The 20,832-nt window shown below is 59.3% G+C and overlaps 2 protein-coding genes across 3 annotated transcripts in view; both read right to left on the reverse strand.

Annotated features, from left to right (window-relative positions):
- Positions 1–7,229, reverse strand: LOC128151258 (uncharacterized). The gene is made up of 7 exons (XM_052808511.1): positions 7,117–7,229; positions 5,892–6,307; positions 5,074–5,195; positions 3,011–3,109; positions 2,410–2,574; positions 925–1,067; positions 1–844 (listed from the first exon to the last, which is right to left on the reverse strand). Exons 1-7 carry the CDS (start codon positions 7,227–7,229, stop codon positions 709–711), a joined length of 1,194 nt encoding a protein of 397 aa, XP_052664471.1. The 3' UTR covers positions 1–708.
- XYLT2 (xylosyltransferase 2) overlaps positions 7,008–20,832 on the reverse strand; it is a 24,500-nt gene continuing 10,675 nt past the window's right edge. For both annotated transcript variants that reach the window (XM_052807623.1, XM_052807624.1), the window contains 10 exons: positions 14,516–14,987; positions 13,836–14,011; positions 13,307–13,509; positions 12,815–12,895; positions 12,445–12,661; positions 11,842–12,018; positions 10,683–10,945; positions 10,380–10,575; positions 9,606–9,939; positions 7,008–9,242 (listed from right to left, as the gene is read on the reverse strand). In XM_052807623.1, coding sequence (XP_052663583.1) covers positions 8,920–9,242; positions 9,606–9,939; positions 10,380–10,575; positions 10,683–10,945; positions 11,842–12,018; positions 12,445–12,661; positions 12,815–12,895; positions 13,307–13,509; positions 13,836–14,011; positions 14,516–14,987 — 2,442 coding nt within the window. In that variant the 3' untranslated portion in view covers positions 7,008–8,919. The remainder of the gene's footprint in view (positions 9,243–9,605; positions 9,940–10,379; positions 10,576–10,682; positions 10,946–11,841; positions 12,019–12,444; positions 12,662–12,814; positions 12,896–13,306; positions 13,510–13,835; positions 14,012–14,515; positions 14,988–20,832) is intronic.

Raw genomic sequence — 20,832 nt, forward strand, 5'->3', positions numbered from 1 at the left:
TGGCCAAACTGATCTAATTTTATCTGAAGTTTGTAAACAATTTGAAACATTGGCTCTGCAGTAGAAAACAGGTTATCAAAATTGGTGGTGTGAGGGCACCAGTGTTGACATTATTAGATTGTCTGCTCTGCAGAAGACAACTAGGTAACCTGGGTCAGGCACACATGTCCACCTTTGCTTTATGCTCTTCATGGAGACCACAAGCTATTTTGTCCACGCTTCTCCTGTCCTTTCCCAGCTTGCATATCCCGTCACACGGTTCACCTCGCTGGTCCGTATTTGCATACAGCAGGCAATAAAACCCCTGGAACCTCTCCGAATCTTTATCTGAAGTCCATACAAAATTGCTCTCGGTCACAGAGGACCGTTGCTGCAAGAGCACACAGCAATGCTCTGATGCGGATTCATTCTGCTCACAGCTGAGGATTCCCACCCAATAGCCAATACACCAATAAAGTAAAACATTTTATAACCTAAGAAATAAGTGAAGTAGCACAACACAACCGCTGTCTGAGGTCTGATCCTTGGTACAGCTGTGGGTGCTTGCCTCACAGAGGTATGATACACGCCAGCTGCCTGGAGGAGCTCTGGCTGAGCAGACCTTCACCTTGGCTTTGCCCCTTGTGTAGAAACAAGCAGCTGGTCCATCACCTTTGGTAACAGTACATTTGCCAGAGAAGAGCGAACAGACATCCCTGGCTGCTTCGCTCAGAGCTCAATACCTGGCGGTGGCTCTGTGGTTGTCCCTGTGCTGCAGGAGGGACATCTCTGCTGGCTGGGTTCTGACTTCCCTGTGTCTCTGCTGATTGCGAATCTGGGTGAAGGTCTGATGTTTGGCCGTTCCCTGCGGATGAGAACGATGTCACAGGCACTTTTGTCGCTGACACCACGGGAAGAAGCAGTACGCTGAGGCCGAGGCCTTACACGGCTGTGTTTCGCTGAGTTTGGTAGCTGAGAGGGGCCTGGAAAGGGTCTGGCACACCACGTCTGTCCAAGGTCTCTGAGCTTATTACTGTTCCTGAGAAAGCTGGGGGATGCCTCAGAGCATGCTCGTAGGGAGGCGGCATCTATTGAGGAGAGAGGAAGAGCATTACAGCTGATCAGAAATAACCAGGAGATTATCCCACCTCTTCTTACAGAGCAGATGACAAGGCTCACAACCACCACCAGCCTGAAATTAAATTCCTGCGGTCCTCAGAGCAGCAGGCTGCTGGTGAGATGAACACCTGGAAGATGGGTGCTGAGCACCGGTTTGCAACACGGTAGGGCAGCAATCCACTGGATAGGCACATTCCCCCACTCCCCCTTCACAGTGTCTGTGCCAGGTTCCTGCTCTTCCCTGTTCCCCTTCAAGGACTTGTCACTACTTGTCACAAGGCCAGAAGAGACTGGCTATTGTTAAAAGAGGACTGTCATTCTCTTTCTTTTGACCAAGGATCAATTACTGGGATTTATACAAGCACCTACAAACCAGGCTTTCTACCCAGGTTTTGGTAGCGAGCGTCACTGCACAGCAGCAAGAGGAAACTCCGGGATGTTGTTAAGTTTATTTTGGCAGAGCTGGGCTAGCTTTCTCCCCATAACAAGTGGCAGGAGTGACACAGGGATGTTGTGGAAGAGCTCCCACTGCAGTTCCCCAACGACTTGTCTTGGGAGCCTTACTCTCCCATGCCCTTGATGCTCTGGTTTCAGGGCAGGTATCATTATTTACAGCTCCGAACACCCAGGGGCAAGTGCTGACTGTGCCAGACCTTATGGTACAGCTTTAAGACCTCAAAATCCAGGTAAATCGGTGAACCTTTAGTGCTCTACTCAGAGTTTCAAATGTTTCTGTTCTGCTTTAGTTAATGAGGTCTCTTTGTTCAACAGGAGTCTCTTGGGACACTGCCACAGGACCTACTTGGCAGATGCACTCGCTTTTCTCTGTTCTATTGAAGGAGTGCAAAACTTAAATGTTGTAACAGCCAAAGCCTCCTGTTCATAAATAAGCCATAAACACTTCAAGGTAATAGTGAGGGGCCTCCCAGAGGTGTCCTGCAGGGAGAAGGGAGCAAGAAACCGTGGAAGCCTCACAGATCTAAAAATAACATTCCCAGCTTGGACTTGTACCAAGCAGATCATCCAAAGGGCCTGCCCTTTCATCAGCAGCTCTGCCCTGCCTCCCGGCACAGGCATTTCTGCAAACACACCAGGAGAGATCGATCATTAACCAGCACAGATGTACACCAAAGGAGCCTTCTGATACACTTTGTGCCCTTCCCAGAGATAAAGGCTATCAGAGAAAGGCAATCGCAGTGAACAGAGTCCTTAACTACTGCAAATTGCTGAAGCAAGACCCAGATATGGACCAGAGGGGGGACTGCCCCCGGGCCTCTGCCAGCACCCTCGTGCAGGGAAGGGAGAGCTCACCTCCTGGGAAGGCTCTGCCCACAGCCCAAACCTCTCGGCAATCATCTGATGGATTTCCCGCTGGCGATCTTTCTTCCGCACGCTCTCGTAGCTTGGCAAGCGGGGCTGCTCCCAGGAAGGGAGCTGGTAGCTGCTGGGGGGTCCGACGCAGAATAGCTCGTCTCCCTAGACATGCCCGGCCCAGAGGAGAAAGGTCAGCGTGGTGGTGGCTTTCTTCGCTGGAAGTTCATGGCCTGGTGCCACCTCAAATTACTTCAGGGTTCAAAGTTGTGGGTGCCCTTCCTTGAACCCTGAGAGAGGAAATGCTCCCTCCCAGGAGGTAATTACACCATGACCTGCTTTGCAAGATCCCAAGTCCCAAGGGATCTGCCTGGCACTTCGTGCCCAAACACCTCAGGGCACCGTGGTGTCCTCTGCAGTATCCCCACCCCCAGGTTTTTACATACAGGCAGCACTTCCCAAAGTTGCTCCTGCTGTCCAGCACCTTCTCCCTATGCCCCAGGAGCTCACCAGGTCCCCATAACCACAATCTCTTCCCAAAGCCCATCAGGATCTTTGCTACCATTTCCCACCCAGCTCCCATCAGGGACCCAGCCGTCACCTGCATGCCAGGGTTCTCGGCAGCACTCTCCAGCCGTGACGCTCCGCACTGGGGACCCACCAGCCGCTGGCTGCTGCTGAAGTAGGGCGGGGGACAGTCCTGCAACGAGGGGTGAGGGGAGGAGAACATGAGCAAAGCCGAAATCCCTCACATCCCGCCCGGCAGCGAGCAGAGCTCAGCCAGCTCACAGGGCACAGCCTGGGAAGCAGGACTCTGGGCTGGGGTGAGAGCCGCTACCTCTGCCCATTTGGCTCATGTGGCTCTTGCCGCTGGCGGCCAACCTCTGCCTGCCCATTTACTGACACTGACAGCTCGGGCACATCCTCACCGGGCAGCGCAGGGCCCGCTCTAAGGGCCTGAGCCAGCTGGCACCGCTACACAGCGCAGCTGGAAGGGCGGCAGCCCAGGCCCAGGGCAGGGTTTCATTCAGACTCAGCAGAACCATCTCTCTTTGGGGGACCAAACCCAGCTATTGGGCTAGTGTAGATAAGAGCTCTGTCACGTGCTGAGGGTTACAGGATTTGTAAACTTATCTACCGAGGTAGTCATTTCAGGATAATGTAGCAAGCAAATCTGCAGAGCAATAGCTGTTCTGTTCCCGAGCAGTCTTGTTCCAGTTAAGCTCGATTCTCTGTCAAGGTGTTAAGCAACAGCGAGCAGAGATCCCTCTCAAGGAGAGCAGCCCCTTGAGCCACAGCCAGGACTCAAGCCATGGGCCGTTCCTTGCTCTCAGAAAAGCCCCATCTCTGCCAGCAGAAAACAGCCCAGAGACTTTCAGAGCAACCAGGGATCCGCAGGGAGGACTATGAATGACAGATTTACTTTTGCTCTTAACAACGGAGGAACCATTTGTCTCTGCCCTACAGCACAATTACAGAAGCTGCAGGAAACTAGGCTGGCTGGGGGTGCAACTGTTTGTTTTAATGACTGATTAGTAAAACCAGTACAACTACACCTGCTTGAAAGCTGCCTCACACCACTACAACTGCTTCACTTTTTCCGATGGAAATACATCCTATATACGTTCCCTTTCCACATATAGTTCTTTGCATCCACATCCATCTGTCCACACAGCCCTTTGCTAAAGGCAAGATGCCTTCTCCTTTAACCACCCACCTGAGAGCCAGGCCCAAACACAGCGAAGGCTCTGCAGCTCATGGCTCATCCCGCACTGCCTCGGGTAGCAGTTCTGCAGGGCGAGGAGCACGGCACCAGAGCCCTCTCCCCCATGCGTGCCACGGACAGGCATTGGGGAGGAAGAGGGGAAAAGAGCAGAGGCATCAAAGCAGGCAGGGGACACCAGCAGCACAGCCCATTTCTGCTGGGGACTTTCCAGCCTGTACTGGGCTATTAGATTTGCCTTTCATGGCACAAGTCTCTCCATCCCCTGCTAGCTGAGGCTGGATGTCCCCTCTTCTCCCAGGGGCTCTGGAGCAGTACCTGCAGCCATCCCCTCGACAGCCATCCCTGCAGCTTTGGAGGCTGAGCTTTCCCCAGGCAGCCACCACCAGAAAGGCAACACTGGCTGAGCACCCAGCTCTTTTTCCATCACTAGCTTCCCCACTTGAAAGCCAGCCCCAGGAAATTACAAACACAAGCAAAAGGGCTTTGTGTCTCTCTGCTCCGCGCCCGGGAGCTGTGCACAAGAAAGCCAGTTGCCGGGAATGCGAGCACTAGCGAGCAGCTTTGTCTGCCTTCGCCCAGAGCTTCCAGCCCCCTTCCCCGCTGGGCCCCTTCCCTGTAAAGCGGAGCCCGACCCCCCACACAACTGTGCCGGGGGAGGCAGACACCCCTCCTGAGCTGCGTGGGGAGCTGGGGAACCTGCTAGTCTTGGGCCTTGGAGATATTATCCCCAACAGCACAGCCAGGCAGGGTTGAGTAGATGGATCTCTGGGATAGAGCGGGAACAAGGAGGAGGCAGAGCCCGGCTCTGCTCGGAGCTCCCAGGTCCATCAGTGAAGCCAGCCAGGCTGCAGGAGGGGAGCGCAGCGATGCAGCCTCGCAGACCCCAGCACAGAGGAACAAGAGCGCGGGGGTGGCCGGGCAGGAGGGAGGACACTCACATACTGGCTGGGGGTCTGGAAGAAGCGGCAGGAGCAGAGGAATTGGCAGCACATGGGGTCCCGGTGGTACAGGAGCAGCAGTAGGATGAGGATTGCCACGATGAAGACGGAGGTGGATACCGCTGCCAGGGGAAGGGAGAAGAGGCGAATGAGCCGGTGGCCCTCCTTGCTGCTTCCCCCCTTCACCCTCCGGGTCCCTCGGCAAAGAGCAGCTTGGAAAAGCCCCAGGGAAGCCGGGTCCACCCGCTGCCCGTCCCGAGGACACCAAAAGCCCGGTTGTGCCCAACATCTCTCTCTCCCTATGAGACTGGGAACAACCCGCAGAGCCAGAGGGGCTCGGCCCCCTCCTGGACCCAAAGCAACCCCCGGGCCCCTCCAGCAGGGACCAGCCCCCGCGGGGACCGGGCCCCCGGCACCCCCCTGCCCTCCCGCCCGGGGCCGGGGCTCTCGGCTCACACTCGGCACCTCGGCAGGGTGCCGGTTCGCCGGCGCTCCGGCTTGCCAGGAACCCGCGGCTCCCACCCAGCCCACGCTCTGCTCCGCGGAGCCCACCCGGTACCGCCGACCGCTCCCGCCGCTCCGCTCCGCCCGGGTCCCCAGCCCCGGGAGCCAGCGGGATCCCGGAGAAGGACCGGGGGCTGCAGCGACCGCTCCCCCCCGGGCCGCGGAGAGTCGTCTCACCGGCACAGCCTGAGGCCGCCCCGGGAGGCAACGGCAGAGGCTGATCCCGCACGGCGGCGGCGGCGGCGGCGACCGCCGGCGACCGCCCCCGCCCGGCCCCGCTCCCGGCCCCACCGGAGCCCCCGCCCGCCACTCACTCGCGGCGATAACGATGGCCAGGACGTTACTGTCCATGGCCGCGCCGGCGGCCGCCGTGTGCGCCGAGGCCTCGCTGGGGTGCGCCATCCCGCCGCCGCCGCCCGCCACCGGCAGCCCCTGCCCGCTGCCCGCGCCCCATCGGCCGGCGGGGCGGGGCCGGGAGGGGCGGGGCCGGGCCGGGAGGGGCGGAGCCGGACGCACAGCGCGGCCGCAGCCGTCCCGGGTGCGGCCCCGCCCCGCCGGCTCCCCATTGGCCGCCGCACCGCCCTCCCTCCCCCCCCATTGGTCGCAGGCGGGACGGGCTACATTCGCCGGACGGAGGGCGGTGGTGCCGCCGGTTGCCGTGGCGACGCGGCGCGGCGGGACCCGATCCGGGCCAGCGCTCCCCCGGCCCGGCGGGCTCCCGTCTACTCCCCTCCGGAGACGAGCGGTCCCCGGTGGATCACAGGCCCGGGCCGGCTCAGCTCGTCCGCGGGTGCCTCAGCCCCAGGCGGCCCCGTGCCGGGGTTACCGGAGCCGGGCGCCGCGGCCAGGCCGGGCGTCGGTGCCCGGCCCCGCACGGCGCTGCCCGGGCTCGGGTCAGCGGGCAGGGAACAGCCCCAGCGCGGCCCCGCTCCTAGGGAGGGAGAGCTGGGCTGGGCTGCGGGAGGCTCACAGCCCTCGCCCTTTGCTCCAGCCCTGCAGGCACCAGGAGGTGCCCATTCATTAGCTAATTAACATTTTAACGCAAGCGCAACGTCAACGCTAAGTAACGGGAGCAGGCAGTACCCGCGGGGCGCCCGCTGCCAGGGCCGGCCTCTGCACGGAGAACCGGCAGGCAGCTCCTGTTGCTCTGCGGGTGAAAACACGGCTCGTAACCGGGCTCCAGCCCCCAGCCCCGGGCGCGCCCCGGAGCTCTCACCCCGCGGCCACGGGCTAAGAAAACCCCTCGGCTTGGTTTCGTTTGAGTCCCACACCACCCAAGTGAGAGCAAGCCCACCCCTGCCCCAGCACCCCCAGCACCGCGTGGCCCTGGTGCCCAGGACGGATTTACACCCTCCCCAGGGGGGCAGGTGAAGGCAAAGCTCCCCCCGCCCCTTCCAGCACACACTGCAAAAACCCGACACACCGCACGGTAGAGATATAGATATATTTGTGGTGATGTTGCATATTTAAGACAACTTTACATAATGCTTCCAACACAGTTTTGGCATCCTCCCCTGCAGCGGGGCCGGCCCCTCTCACCCCATGTCCCTCCACAGCCCCGGAGCACCCCCCGAGGGAGCGGGCACAGGAGAGGTGGGCAGGGGTGCCAGCAGGTACCTGCCCTCACACACCAAGGTCTCCGTCCCCTCCATTTTACAACACGCCTCTCACAGCACCAGCATCCTTGAGATGGGGAGCACAAGCCCTGCCAAGCCGGGAAGCCTGGGGCTTCGGAGGAAGGTGAAGGATGGCACAGATCTTTGGAGATGGCAAAACCCCGACCGGCCAAGGCCGTGAGCCACTGGCTCCTGCTGACCCTGCCTGGAGCAGAGGGGTTGGGGTGGACAGTCTCCACATCGACCCCAGCAGCTCCCCTGCCCCAGCCCTGCACAGGGGCAATATCCCTTCCCCGGCTGCAGGCGAGATGGGAAGCATCCTCCCAGGCTGAAAACCAAACCCAGACTTAAAACCAAACCCAGACTTCTCCACACAGCATCGGTCTTGGAGAAAGGAACGTCGCAGGCGGTCCCCAAGCCTGGGAGGACAGCAGGGAAGGGGATGCTCTGCTGCATCCCTTCCCCGGAGGAGATGGCGTCTCTTCCCTGCGGAGGAGGTGGAAGCAGAAACAACGGAGAGCGGATGGAGCCGGACGGACCTCGTCTCACCTCTTTGCTTTTTGGCCAGGGAAGCACAGCAGATCCCAAGAGCTCCTGCTGACCCGGGAGAAAAGAAAAGGTTGGGCCAAGGGGCCGTGGCACAGGGCAGCCCTCCGGGCACGGGAAGCTGCTCTCTCATCCGCAGCAGGACGTCAGCCCCGTGGATGGCATTTTGGCAGGGGACTGGGGCGTCCCTTTGCTGAAGCAGAGGTGGCAGGGTCTACAGCGGCTTGTTAGGACTTGAACCATGAACCGAGTGCTCCCCCGCTTGCTGTTGCACAACACACGCCAGCAGCTCCAAATATTTGGCACAGTCAGGCAGCTGCTTCGGAGGGCAGGCAGCACCCCACAACCAACCCTGCCTGAGGGGCAGCAGGGTGCAGTTTCCCAGCAGCCCCCAGCAGGAAACAGGGAAACAGCAAAACAATAATAATAATAATACTAGTAATTAAAAAAAAATGTAAACGACCCAGCACCCTGTCCTGTAGCACCAGGACACCCAAGAGAACAAGGTATGTTACAGTCTGAGGGGAGATGGAGACACAAGGACTTCCCGGCCAATGCGGGGTCTCGTCTCTATTGCACTTTGCATCATATATATTTTTATATATATATATATATTTATAAAAATACAAACTAAAGGGCTGGGGTGGAGGGGATGAGATACAAGCCCTGGGCCAGCAGCAGCTCCGTGCACACAGCAGGCTTTGACCCATTCTGCTTCTGCCTGTCTCTAGAGTCCCCTGCCAGCCCTCGCAGGGGGGCAGCCAGCAGCACAGGGCCCGATCCTGCCGAGATCCAGGCCGGGGCTGGGCCGGGTGCTGAGCTGGTCCAGAGCCTGCCCATGCCCCAGCCTTCCCTCCCTCCCCCATCACCCCTTCCCGAGGCTCCAAGGCCTGGAGTAACAAATGCACAGCTCTTCCCAGCTGCCAGCACCATCCGTGCCCCTGCCTGATGAGCGCCCCAGCAAGCTCTCCCTGGCCAGCAACTGCCCGCTCCTGGGGGAGGTGGGCAAGACTGACCTCACACCTCCCCCTCCACCCAAAATACCCCACAGGAGAAAGTTTTCCCCCACCCGGAGGTTCCCATTCTCTCTTCCTCAAGTGACTACGGTGCAAATGGCACGGGGTGATGTAGTCCGGATGCTCCTCACTCCCAAGGCTGCCGCCCCCCCTGGCTGCTCCTGCTACCTCAGCCGCCCGTCAGGTTTGACGGGCCCCAGTTCTGATTTGGGGTCCGGGGAGAGGGAGCTCCAGGAGGTTTCGCTGCAGGTCTCCAGGGAGGCGCAGGCGGAGGGGCTGCCGACGCAGACATCTGCCACGGACCAGAAGGTGCTGATGGCGCTGTCCGCCCAGTCCTCCAGAGCCTTGCCCGTCAGCTGCGCCTTCTGCACCGCATCCTCCTCCGCCTCCTCGGAGCGTGGCAGGTTGAGGATCCCCCCCAGACCCTGAAAGCTCTGCTCCATGTATTCGTTGCGAGGGGGCCCGCCGTGCAGCCAGTTGCTGTCGTCTGGACAGGACAGGGAGAGAAGAGAGGGGATCAGCAGCGCAGCAACATCCCGGCACCCTGCTGGTCCTACCACCACCCTCCCGGTGAGACTCAGCACCCCGTCCCTTTGCAACCCCTGCTCTCCTCCAGCCCGAGGAGAGGGGTGCTGCTGCGGGATGGATCTAACTGACCTGCAAACGGGCCCTCCGGAGCTGCCCAGGGGTCTGGTTTGAGGACTCATGTGGGCAAGGGGACACCAGCGGGAAGGATGGCTCCTGCCTTGTCATCAGCTGCAGCCCAGAGAGGCCAGCACCGGGGGGAAGCACCTTGGACTGCCAACAGGGAGACCCTCCCATCCAGCCCCAAACTCCAGAGCATCCTCACCTTTCCTGAGAGGCTGCTTGCGGTTGAAGGTCTGGGGCACCACCAGGAACTGGTTCTCCCCCAGGGGCTCCCAGAACTGGAGGAGGCGGATGGTCCAGACACCAGGGCGCAGGGGGCGATTGAGGGGGGGCTTGTACTGGGTGAATTCTGCCTCGGCATCCACCGTGATGTCGTAGGAAGCAGCAATGACATAGGTGGGGTCGATCCACACCACCGTGGCCGTCAGGTTGGGGCCCCGCGACCACTTCTGCATGGCCACCGGCTCGTCAAAAGGCCCCATCAAGCCTCCAAAATTGCGGAAGAGTCTTTCCTTGGGGTCCCACTCTGTGCCCACCTGAAGGGACAGGAGGCACAAGCAGTGGGACGCTGGACAGGGAGATGCTATCAGCTCAGGTTTTGCATTTCACGTCCCCAAACCAGGGAAGGCATAAACTTTGGAGCCCAAAGCAGTGCACACCCAACCCTCCACAGCTCTCCTGCCTGCACCATGCCAGCACTAATCCAGCTGTGTGATGCCTCCTGCAGCTGCAGGTGCTGAGCATCACAGCCTCAGCTCCTCCCTGAAAGATCCCCTTCAGGCCTTTTCCCCAGCAGTCAGCTCCACACCCCACACAGAAGCCAAACTCCTGGACAAAGTTTTGTTCTCAGACATAACAGCAGCACCGTGTCCCTCTATCCCCACTTCATGCAGGTGGGGGAGAGGAGGAAGTGCAGCCTGGTGTGGGAAAGCCAGGAAGGAAAGTGGGCATTGTGAGGGAAGCTCTCCCCATTTACCTCAAGGTTTTGTAAGCGGTTTGCCTGCCCTCCATGACCTGCCAGTTTCAGAGCTCCTTGGGGCATCATCCACACCTCCAGGGACTCTGCCTGCCCAGTTGCCGAATTCTGCACTTCCTGCATCACCAGGTAACCCTGGAAACGGTCGTCATAGAAATATAAGTGCACACTGGATGGGAAGCCCTGGGGCTCAAATCTGGAGAGAGACAGACAGAGGTTGCACATCTGAGCATCAGCATCCTCCCAGCATGAGATGCAGGCCACCACTCAGAGCCTGGATCAAGCCTGCAACAAATACCCCACCTGCAGAGCTTGTCGGCCTTCGCTGCCGGCGTGGACGCAGCTTTGCGGAGCCCCAGCCTGGAGAAGGCTGTGTAGAAGGTGAGGGTGACATCACTGAGGCCGCTAAGCCCGTCGACGCGGTCGTAGACATTCTCCCAGTACGCCTTCAGGGCCGGTGTGTTCGGAGGGTAGCTGCCGTAGAGGTGAGTGTCCAGGATCTCCAGCACCTCCTGATTCACTGTCGACTCAAACTTGCGGGCAAAGAACGTGGGTCTGGAGAGTTGCTGGAAGAGCACAGGCATTTCTAACAGTGTTGGCTGCACCCACTCTGCCCTCCCACCTGAGCGGGCAGCTGAGAGGGAGACAGACCTGGAAGAAACATGCTGGGACCCATCCTACCCCCTTTGAGGACACAGGCTAAGGAGCAGCAAAGCACAGCCAGCCTCTACGTGGGATCCTCTGCGACAGGATCAGTGGGAGCACACAGTACACTTACTGGTAATGCAGATGGGTTCCCATCTCTCCCACTGCCTCCCCCTTTCCGTGCTCAGAAGCAGCCGTGTGTCATCGAGCTCCTTCGCTGCAATCTCTATTCAGATGGGCCCCCAGCCTGCAGAGCCGCTGCGGAGCCCTGCACGAGGCCTGGCCACGTGGCACAGCTTGCAGGATCAGGGCCCTGCGCTACATAAGCCCAGGACTGCTAGAAAATCCTGCTAACTTCTCTTTTCAGGGCTGGGTGTATCTCCCCCAAACCTTCCTTGTTCAGTCTACATCCGTACACACTGAGAGCACGGGATACCATTTGTCACAAGACATTTTATCCTGCCAAAGAGGACCGCACTCTGAACTGGTTTTACTGAAAAGGTATTTGCCCCAAGTGATAGGTCTGGAGGAAAAGAGCAGGAAAATGGAAGAGAAACTCTGGGAAGAGGAGCAGCATTGCAAGCAAAAGCCTGGCTGCTGGGCAGGACAGTCAGCGTAATCCCGCTGCCCGAGTGTTTACAGATGCGTCTATGCCGAGCCAATCCTGCTCCTGTCCCTTGTGGGGCTGGGCTGAGGCTCGTGAGGGCATGCACAGCAGCTGGCATTGCACCCAGGGATGCACCCGCAGGGGAGCTCAGAGAGGAGAGAGACAGGGAGGAGGGGAGAGAGCAGGAGGAGAAAGGAGGATCTTTTTCACCTGTAGCCGGAGGAAGTCCTGGGGTTTGAAGTCATTTGGGGAGCACCCGCACCAGTCGACTATGTGTTTATATTGGCACTTACAGCCCAGCTTCCGGTTCCAGTTGGTCACTCGGAGGTTGTTATCGACCAGTGTCTCGCAGGCGTGACTGTTCTCCAGGACCGTGTGGAAGAAGGACTGCACAGGAGAGAAGGGACAGGACACCCAGTGGGGATGGAGGACGGGTGGTTAACAGAGACCCCCCACCCCTCACTCACAGAGAGAGAAACAGGACAGACCTCAATAGCTCCTGAACAGAAACCTATCCCTGTTCCCAGCACAGGGCAACATGTAAGGGACCAGGCTGTGGCACCCACACTGGTCCTTATCTGGCCCAGAGGAGCATCTGGACCTAAAGCAGGGCTGGATATAAACACGACCCTTGGCCCGTCCATTCCTCTCTCCCCTCTTTCATACCTGGCTCTGGACAAAGGGGAGGCACCAAGCTGCCTGAGCAGCACCAGCAATGCCCTTCGTAGCTACCCAGGGTGGGGATGAAGTGGGACAGAGATGCTAAGTATAGTGGGAAGAAAATCTGGCCCATGCCCCACAGTCAGCACCCACCTCAGCTGGCAGGAGCGTGTAGGTGTAGAACTGGCGCAGCTGGGACACCAGTTGGTCGTTGGCATAGACCACGTACTCCACGAAGCTGCGCGTCAGCGAGAACCAGTCAGAGCCCCCATCCACCACGATGCCCTCGGGGATGTGGCGCTCGCCCAGCCGCCACATGTGGGAGTCACACTCATGGAACAAGCGGTCCAGGCCCTGCTTCTTGATAAACCTGGGCACAGGGATGAGGGGTTAGGAGTGTCACTCACCTTGCCAGGTGCAGCTACATCCAGAACATCCCCCCTGCCCCAACTGTTTCAGTTCTTTTCTGAAATCCCTCCTTTTTCTGTTCCTCCAGCTCAGCTTTGCCCTTAGCTGGGATTACCTGGCATTGTCTCGGCCATGAGACTTCAGGAAGTTCTTATCTCGGTATTTGGACAGGAACATCACCAGCTCCTCATTGGTCCTGAGGTGCAAATTAGAAAGCATTAACAGCCCCTGAGGTAAAGCAGCCCAGTAAACATTCATACCGTGAGAGCCGTCAGACACAAGGAGCCTAAAGCTGCTCAGTGGGTGCTGACTCAAACCCCTGTCCCATTGCTGAGGAGACACAGACGTGGCCTCTCTGCTCTCTGGTGCCTCACACGTGTGAGGCAACACGCAGACCACAGGAAAAAAAAGTCTCCGAGGTACTGGCTGGGCTCCTCTGCAGAGATGGGACCAGCCTGGACCTGGAGCATCATCACCAGCATGTGGGTGCAATCTCCAACCCATCTTCCCTCAGCTCCCTGCTCCTCCCTGCCCCTCCCAAGGCTGCTGCAGCATCACGCAGCCCAAACACCTCCATCACCCTTCCCTGCCCGAGCAAGGTCCTCACCTCGTGGGGTAGTCAGTGGCGCTCAGGTTGATGAAGAAGTCCCAGGGCCACTCGGGCAGTTCCAGCAGGTCCTTCATGCTGCGCAGGTACATCTTCAGCAGGCTGGCACCTCCCCAGATGGTCACCATGCGCCAGGGTGTCACGCGGATGTTGGGGTAGTGCTGGGCCAGCTCCACCGCCTCACGATGGAGGTAGTTGGAGCGCTGCCAGGGAACAAGGCTCAGACTCAGCAGGGAGCTCATCTTCCCAGGGCCCTGCCCTCCTCACTGCCAGCCCAGGGTCAGCCCTTACAGCAGCCTCCACAGGGAGGGGAGCAGCAAGACAAGACTGCTCTGGGCAGGGGGGACAGATCCTGCTTCCCTGGCATTGCAGAAATAGGTGTGGGAGGGTCACAGCTCCACCAGCAGCAAGGACAAACCCTACCCAGCCACTTCCTCTGCTCACCACCCCCCCACGCCCCAGCACCCTGTCCCAGTGACCAATCTGGGCACTGTTAGCTTCCCCCTCTCCCCTCACCCCTGCCGCATACCTTGTCAACATGGATGTAGAAGAAGTGCTGCTCGTGGTACACAGCCTTGATGAGTCGCTTCAGCTGGCGAATGGCCCTGCCATGCACAACCAGCATATAGGCGATGCGCACAGGCTTGCTGGGGGGCACCTGCTGCAGCCGGCTCTCGTCCCACTGGATGACAGGGCTGACCTTGCCTGTGTGGGGAGGGAGGGGGCTGTCAGCCGTCCCCAGCCTTGTCACCCACCACCCCACCACCCCCAGCTCCTGATAAACCAGGGAGACCTGAGCAAGGTGGGGGACAGCAGGGAAGAGCTCGGCCTCAAGCAAACCCCATCAGTGCAGCCCAAACTGGCTGCAGTGCCAGGCCATGGTGGCACATGCAGCCCCTTGCATTAAATTGACAGAGCCACGGTGGGAAAGGGGGGGTGTCCTTCTCTGGCCCTTCAAAACAGAAGATGCAGCTGGGCCTGCCTCCGACCTCTGCAGGCACTGCAGGGTGGGATGAACAGCCCGTCTTAAGTAAGGGTGGCACAGCTTTGATTGGATTACAGAGGCAGCAGTAATCTGGGAATCAGTGGCAGACTGAGGCCGCTTTTTGCCAGGTGGGGCAGTTTGGTGACATAAGGAAGGCAGCCCACACACCTGGCTGGGATATTGCCGATGCCCAGGGTGACCAGGAGCACCCCAGCAGGACTCACCCGAGAGCTGGCAGTGGCGAGGCACTGACTGGGGCATGAGGCTGCCGGCCCGGTGCAGACACACCACGTTGGCGATCTCCTGTTGGCACTGCTTGCTGCTGGCCCGGGCCAGCGCCGAGAGGGCATCTTTGCCCGTAATTTCGCACTTGGGGGTGAAGCTGTTCTCAGTGGGCTGGGGAGCCCCCTCCACACTGCCTGTGTCGCCCTGCTGGAAGATGGCTAGCTGGGCCTCCCCACGCAGCTCCGTCAGGTTCCTCTGGCTGGAGGAGTCCGGCGCGGCCGGCAGCCTCCGTCCCGGTTTGTGTCTCGCCGTGACGGCTCTCACCACCTTGGACACCAGTGCTCCGGGGCTGTCTGGCCGTCCCCGCCATCGCCCGTGCTTCCGGCTGGCGCTGCCCCGGCGCCCGGCAGAGCTGTCCGAGTCCTTGGAGCCATCGCTGCTCTCGGGCAACCTGGCTTTTTTCTGCCGCTCCTGTGCCAGTTCCAGGTGGATGCAGAAGAGAGGACAGACAGCATTAACTCAGGCCTGCTTCCCCCCAGCTCTGCCAACAGGCTCCCCAGAGCATCCCTGTTCCCAGAGCTCGATGGTCCCTGTCCCCACGGAGCTCAGTGCTGCAACATGGCAGGCGCTCTGGGAGCAGCCACTGCGCAGTGAAGGACATCACACGGCCCCTCTGCCACCTAAAACCCCAGGCTAAGACCCCACAGCACCTCCCTGCATGGTCCTATGCCCCCCTCATGGGGACAACTCCCTATATGCCAGCAAGGGAGACCTCGATTTGCAGACCCCGTCATCACAACACCCCAGACGCACAAAGAGGGTCTTGCTTTCTACTGCCAGACTAAACCGCCAAGGTCGGTTGTGTCTGCACCAGCCACCCTCTGGGGTTCTGCATGGGCAGGGGCATCCCCAGACGGTAGAGATGAGCACCGGGCTGCTCTGGCTGGAGGTGGTTTTTTTACCGGGAGGCAAATGGACTGGCTCTTCCCTGCCATGATCATGCTGTGAGTCCAAGCCCAACGCATCCATCTTGGAGCCAGGGTCCTAGGTGGCTGCAGCTGTGCTCTCTGGGGCTAAAAGCACTGGAGAGGCATTGAACAAGGTCCTGCCTGTGCTCCCTTCCCTGGGCCCTGGCTTCCCACGCTGGGCTGGAGCAGTCGCTGCGATCGCCAGCTTCTCTAGAAATCCCTTTAACAAACCCTCCTGCCAAGCCAAGCGGATGTGTAAAGGGAGCAGTTAATTATGCTTCGTTACCTCTGCCAGGCTGGCTGATGAGCAGAAACGAGTCAGCCCTGGGGAGAGTGGAGAGTTGGGAAGTTTGGATGCCTACGAGAGCCGTGCTCATAGGAAAGCGCTTTCCCAGAGAGTTGTGCCCACAGGGCTGGGCCAGGGCCATATGCCCCCAGCCCACCGCAGACGCTCCTGGACAACAGGCAGCAAAGCAGCTGCCTGCTCCAGCCAGGCCTCCCAGGGCTATCTCACAACGCCCTCAAAACCCTGCCTGCCCAGCCACTGTCCCAGGCACCACGGGAGGCTCATTGGGGGCTATTCCCAGGCAGTGGCATCTTGCAAGGATGGGCAATTGCCTCACAAGGACAGCGGGACCAAATTAGGCCCCTGCATAAGCCCCCCCTGTGGGCATAGCTACTGGGAAGGTCACAGCCAGGAGAAACCACACCGTGCAAAGGCTGGAAAGCATCTGGCAGGATCTGCCTGCTCTGCAGTCCCTGAACTACCCATGTTGTGGTGGCACAGCTTGCAATCCATGGCTACCCAGGAAGGGGCCAAGCCACTGCTTAACTTCCGAGGGGCTGGCGTCAGCGAGGATCAGCCGAGCCCCCTTCCGCCCAGACAGGCGTCACAGGCGGCCCGAAACAGGCAGCGAACCGTTCATTAGTCACTACACAGGACCATCTGTTCGAGAGTTATAAACCTGTTTTCTCCACCGAGCATCACAGAAGAGAGGAGTTGGGAAGGCGACAGGCAAGGAGTGAGGCTCTTCCTGCGGGGACAGGGCTGAGCCAGTGGACGAGACCCGCTGGCCCCACTCGCACCCTTTGCTCCCCAACATGCCTGGCTCCGGGGACAGCCCCTGTGCGATGCCCACCCTCGGTTACAGTCCTGCTCGTCCCCCTGTTCCTGGCTCACGAGCATGCCTGGCTGCCTTCCCCAGTAGGGAAGTCGTTAGAAGCATCGCCAGCCTTTCTGGAGCTGCCAGTTAACGAACTCAATGGCTTCTAATTACTGCACCACAGCAGAGCGATCCCTCCACCCCAGCCTGGCAGGGAACAACTCTGGCCACGTTGCTCTGCTGTATTTAAGACTCGTACGCAGGACTTTTGGTAAGGCTCCCCGTCCCCCTCCTTCCGACACACTCAGACAACTCCAGGTGCCAGCCAGAGGTCACGTCTCCCGTCCTGCCTCCCCTGATGTGACACTGGCATACCCACAGTGCCATAGAGCTGTGGGTCAGATATCTACCTGCACCCTGTCCCCAGCACAGGTCCAACTGTACCAACATCTCCAAGCTCTGCCATTGCGAGCAGCAGAGCTAACAGCAACTGGTGTCCTGCAGGATTCCCCTTCTGGTTGACTGACTGGTGTCCGCCGCATACGAGCACTCATCAGGCAAAACCAGCACCAAAGTGTTCCAAAGTCACCAGAGGAATCCAGATGCTTGATTGCCAATCACAGCAGCAGAGCCTTAAACCTCTCAGTTAAAATGGCTGGAGCCCCCTAAAACCAAGCTATTTGTGGGGGAAAAGTAAAAATCAAGGAATCTAAGCGAAGCTGGAATAAAAGATATTTCGTAGGAAGCTTCTCTGGTGGCCGCAGCACATGGAGGACACCGACGCACAGGCCCCAGAGAAGTGCCGTCTCCGGCCTGGAAGGAGGAAGATAGCAGGCAAAGTGGGGGAAGAGGCGTGACTGGGGTAAAACACTTCTCCCAAGGATCCTCTTCTCCACCCACAAGGACACTTTGCGGTTTGCATTTTCCTGGTGCCAGCTCCACTGCGGACCAAGCACTCTGGGAAGCTCCTGCACTCGCTCAGGAGCCATCGGCGTCACCACAACAGAGGCAAGATTGCTTTGGTCCCTTGGGCTCCCACCTTTGTGTGCAGACAGGCTCGCACTGTCTGCAGTGGGGATGCTGTCAGCGAAGGGCTAGGCACCGATGGGAATTTCCTCTCCCATTGGCCAGTCTGGACAGGGATTATGGTGTTTGATCCCAGTGGAACAAGATAATTTGGCTTCCTGGAGGTAGGAAACGCAGTGTTGACCTGGGTGGATGGAGACTGATCCAGCTTCTGCTGGTCTGCACACCACAAAGCATCTGCTTGGTGAATAAAGGGAGCCTGCAGGACTTTGAAATCAGGCTTGGAAAGAGAAGCGACATGATCCAAGCGGCACGGCCTTCTCAAGGAGGGTTGGACTGGTGGCTCTGATGTGGCTGAAGCCCAGTACAGGGCAGCGAGCAGTTGGTGCTGCTGGCGCGAGATGGGTTTACAGCCTGCTCCGGTGAAGGCAAAGATCCTCACTCAGTCTCTGCTCAGGTCACACCAGGGAACCACCAGGGATGGAGCCTGCCAAGGTGGGGAAGCTCTTCCCTCCCCTATGAAGGGAAGAAAAGGAAACCAGCAGGCTTTGAAGAACCAAGCAGGACAGAGAAGGGGGCTGCCACTGGCAGAGATCAGAGCAGCCCTTTTGGGAACACCTGGGCAGCGCAGGCAGCTGCCAGCCCAGGGCACAGGGCTGCAGCACAGCCTCTGAGTGCTGCAGATGCCCCAGCCGAAGGCACTCGTGTGGAGGGGAAGGTGAGCTCGCCCAACTCCGGATGCTCCACAGCGTTTACAGGACTCTCCCTTTCTCTCTCTACAGCAAGTCACAGCCCATTCGTGGTGGGGAGAGCCAGGTTAAAGCTGTGTCCATTAGTGGGAAGGAGCCATTTACTCTGACAGTTAAGAGATCCCAAGGTTCCCCAAATCCTTCCATGCTGGCAAGGTCAGGCTCTCCTGGGAGGGTTCCTCCAGCTTTACCAGAAATGCCCCAGGGGAACGGCGGCTCCTCCAGGTCTGGCCAAAACCAGAAGCTGCAGGAGGGCATGGAAACCAAGAGCTTTGCCATTTTATAAGAAATAAAGGTTAATTGGACTTTTCCCAGCCTGCTAATGGGTTTGGGCTGTCCATAAAGTTCAGGATGGTTCTTGCCTTCTCTGAAGAGGCTTGTCTGTTTCCAAGCCCTGGAGCCAGGCCTGCTCATGGTGAACCATCCCCTCTCCAGATGAGGGGACCCATGGCCAAACCTGTCAGCTGCCCAGGTCAGTTTTGGGAAGAGACGTGGGGAAATCAGGCAAGGACCAAGGCAGAACGAGCCAACCCGGGAGGCCACGCAGGGCAGGAGCAGAGAAAAGCAGACAAGCGCTGCAGGACGGTGCAGAGGGAAGGGGAAGCTGGGAGCAGTGAAGTGATTTGATCAAGGCCACAGGCAAGGGGCAGTCAGGCACTCCTGGCTGCCAGAGGAGTCTGCTCTCACGCTCCCAGTGCCTCCGGATTGTGGGCAACTTCGTGTCCCCTCTCCTTGACACATTTATTCCTTGGTTCCGTTTCGGTGGTGGGCGTACAGCAGCACATGAGGGTGCTCACAGCCATTCCCAATGGCCCAAGAGGAGGCCTGGGGCTGGGAATTAAACTGCTGAGTGGTTGCCTTAGAGACCTTCCCCCCTGCAAGGGGGCTGCCCAGTTCCCCTTCTCACCTCTTTGCTCTCCAGGAAAACTTTCTAGTCCTGTGAAAAGACCTGCTGACCACGGGGTCACCCTCCACACCAGTGAGGCACCCCACAATGGGGAGGGGAAGCTGTCGCCCCTCCAGAGATCCCCACCTCTCACCTCACAGCCACTGGCTTTGCTCTGCCATAGCTAACACGCTCACCCCATGTCTGCCCCCGCACGGCTCCCACCTCTAGTCACACTCTAGTCACACGCTGTCCCTGCCAAACCTGGCTTCACCATCGCCCTGGGGCTTGTTGGCAGCCTGTGGAGTCTCTACAGCCCCTGGAGCATGAGGGTCCTGCCCAAGATGAGGGGCTCCAGTGCCATACAGATATTTGCCAAGGAAGCCCATACAGGGACTCCCAGTCCTTCCCCAATGCTCTTGGAGAAACCAGCTTCAGCCACCGGTCCACCCAGATGCAGCATGCCTGGATGCAGTCCAGGCAGCTCACGACAAATAAATAAATTCGAATAAGCAACCCAGAGGTCAAGAGCTTTGTTTGAAGGTGGCAGCAACATGCTCCAGAGGCCCGGGTCCTCCTCGATACCTCCTCTGTGTCTGACCTTGGGCAAACAGCTTCGCCAGCCTGTGCCTCAGTTTCCCCACACATAAGAAAGAGGTGACGCCTTTTGCCTTAGCAGACCGTTCTGGTGTAAAGACAACAGATGACTGCAAAAGGTCCTTGTACCTTCGCACTTCACAGGGATATCCCTGACTGGACCAGCTGAACAGAAGCTGCCACAAACTTCCTGAGCTGCTGTACATGCTCTCCCCAGCTCTCTGAATTACTGTATGTTTTCATATTTTCTGGCTTGGGTGTCACTGACCCCAGCTTTCTGCAATGTTCCCCAAATCACAGGGAAGCTCAAGACCCCCATTGAGCCTACCACGCTCCCCACCCCATGCCAGACCCCAACGGACACCCCCTTGGCCACAAGCTCCCCTTCTCAGGTGCCACAGCTGCTGCAGGTGGACCCCCTCACAGGCGACCTTAGAGACCTTCCCCCCTGCAAGGGGGCTGCCCAGTTCCCCTCCTCACCTCTTTGCTCTCAGGGAAAACTTTCTAGTCCTGTGAAAAGACCTGCTGACCACGGGATCACCCCCCACACCAAGGAGGCACCCCACGATGGGGAGGGGAAGCTCTCGCCCCTCCAGACATCCCCACCCCTCACCTCGCTGTGGGTGACCCCACAGTCACTGCCCCCCAGCAGCCTGGGGCCTGCGGGACCCCCCACCCACCCCAGGGACCCCGTCCTGGGACAGGGCCCCACCAGTCCCACAGAGACACCCTGGGGAGGGCGGGGGGGCACCCCTTTTGTGTCCCCTCCCAGCTCCAGAGCAAAGGGACACACCAGTCCCCCCCGGGCACTGTCCCCCCAAGGACCCCCACCTCCCGCCCCAAGGGCCTCCCCCCCCCTCAACAGCCCCCTCCCAGCATGCACCGCCCTCCTATAACCCCCCCGGGCCCCCCGCCCGTCTCAAGCCCCTCACCTCCTCCCCTGTCCGTCCCCCCCCCATCGCCCCCAGCCCCTTTATCCCCCCCCAA

This window comes from Harpia harpyja, chromosome 14, assembly GCF_026419915.1.
Source record: "Harpia harpyja isolate bHarHar1 chromosome 14, bHarHar1 primary haplotype, whole genome shotgun sequence".
Taxonomy (NCBI): Eukaryota; Metazoa; Chordata; class Aves; order Accipitriformes; family Accipitridae; genus Harpia; species Harpia harpyja.

Excerpts from the sequence above, each read along its gene's own strand:
- LOC128151258 (XM_052808511.1), bottom strand. The coding sequence starts at position 7,229 with ATGGAGGGGACGGAGACCTTGGTGTGTGAGGGCAGGTACCTGCTGGCA. Across the intron at positions 6,308-7,116 it reads GGGCTGTGGAGGGACATGGG|GGGAGTAGACGGGAGCCCGC; the intron begins GTGAGAGGGGCC and ends TCGTCTCCGGAG. Across the intron at positions 5,196-5,891 it reads GGCCATCGTTATCGCCGCGA|CGGTATCCACCTCCGTCTTC; the intron begins GTGAGTGGCGGG and ends TTCCCCTGGCAG.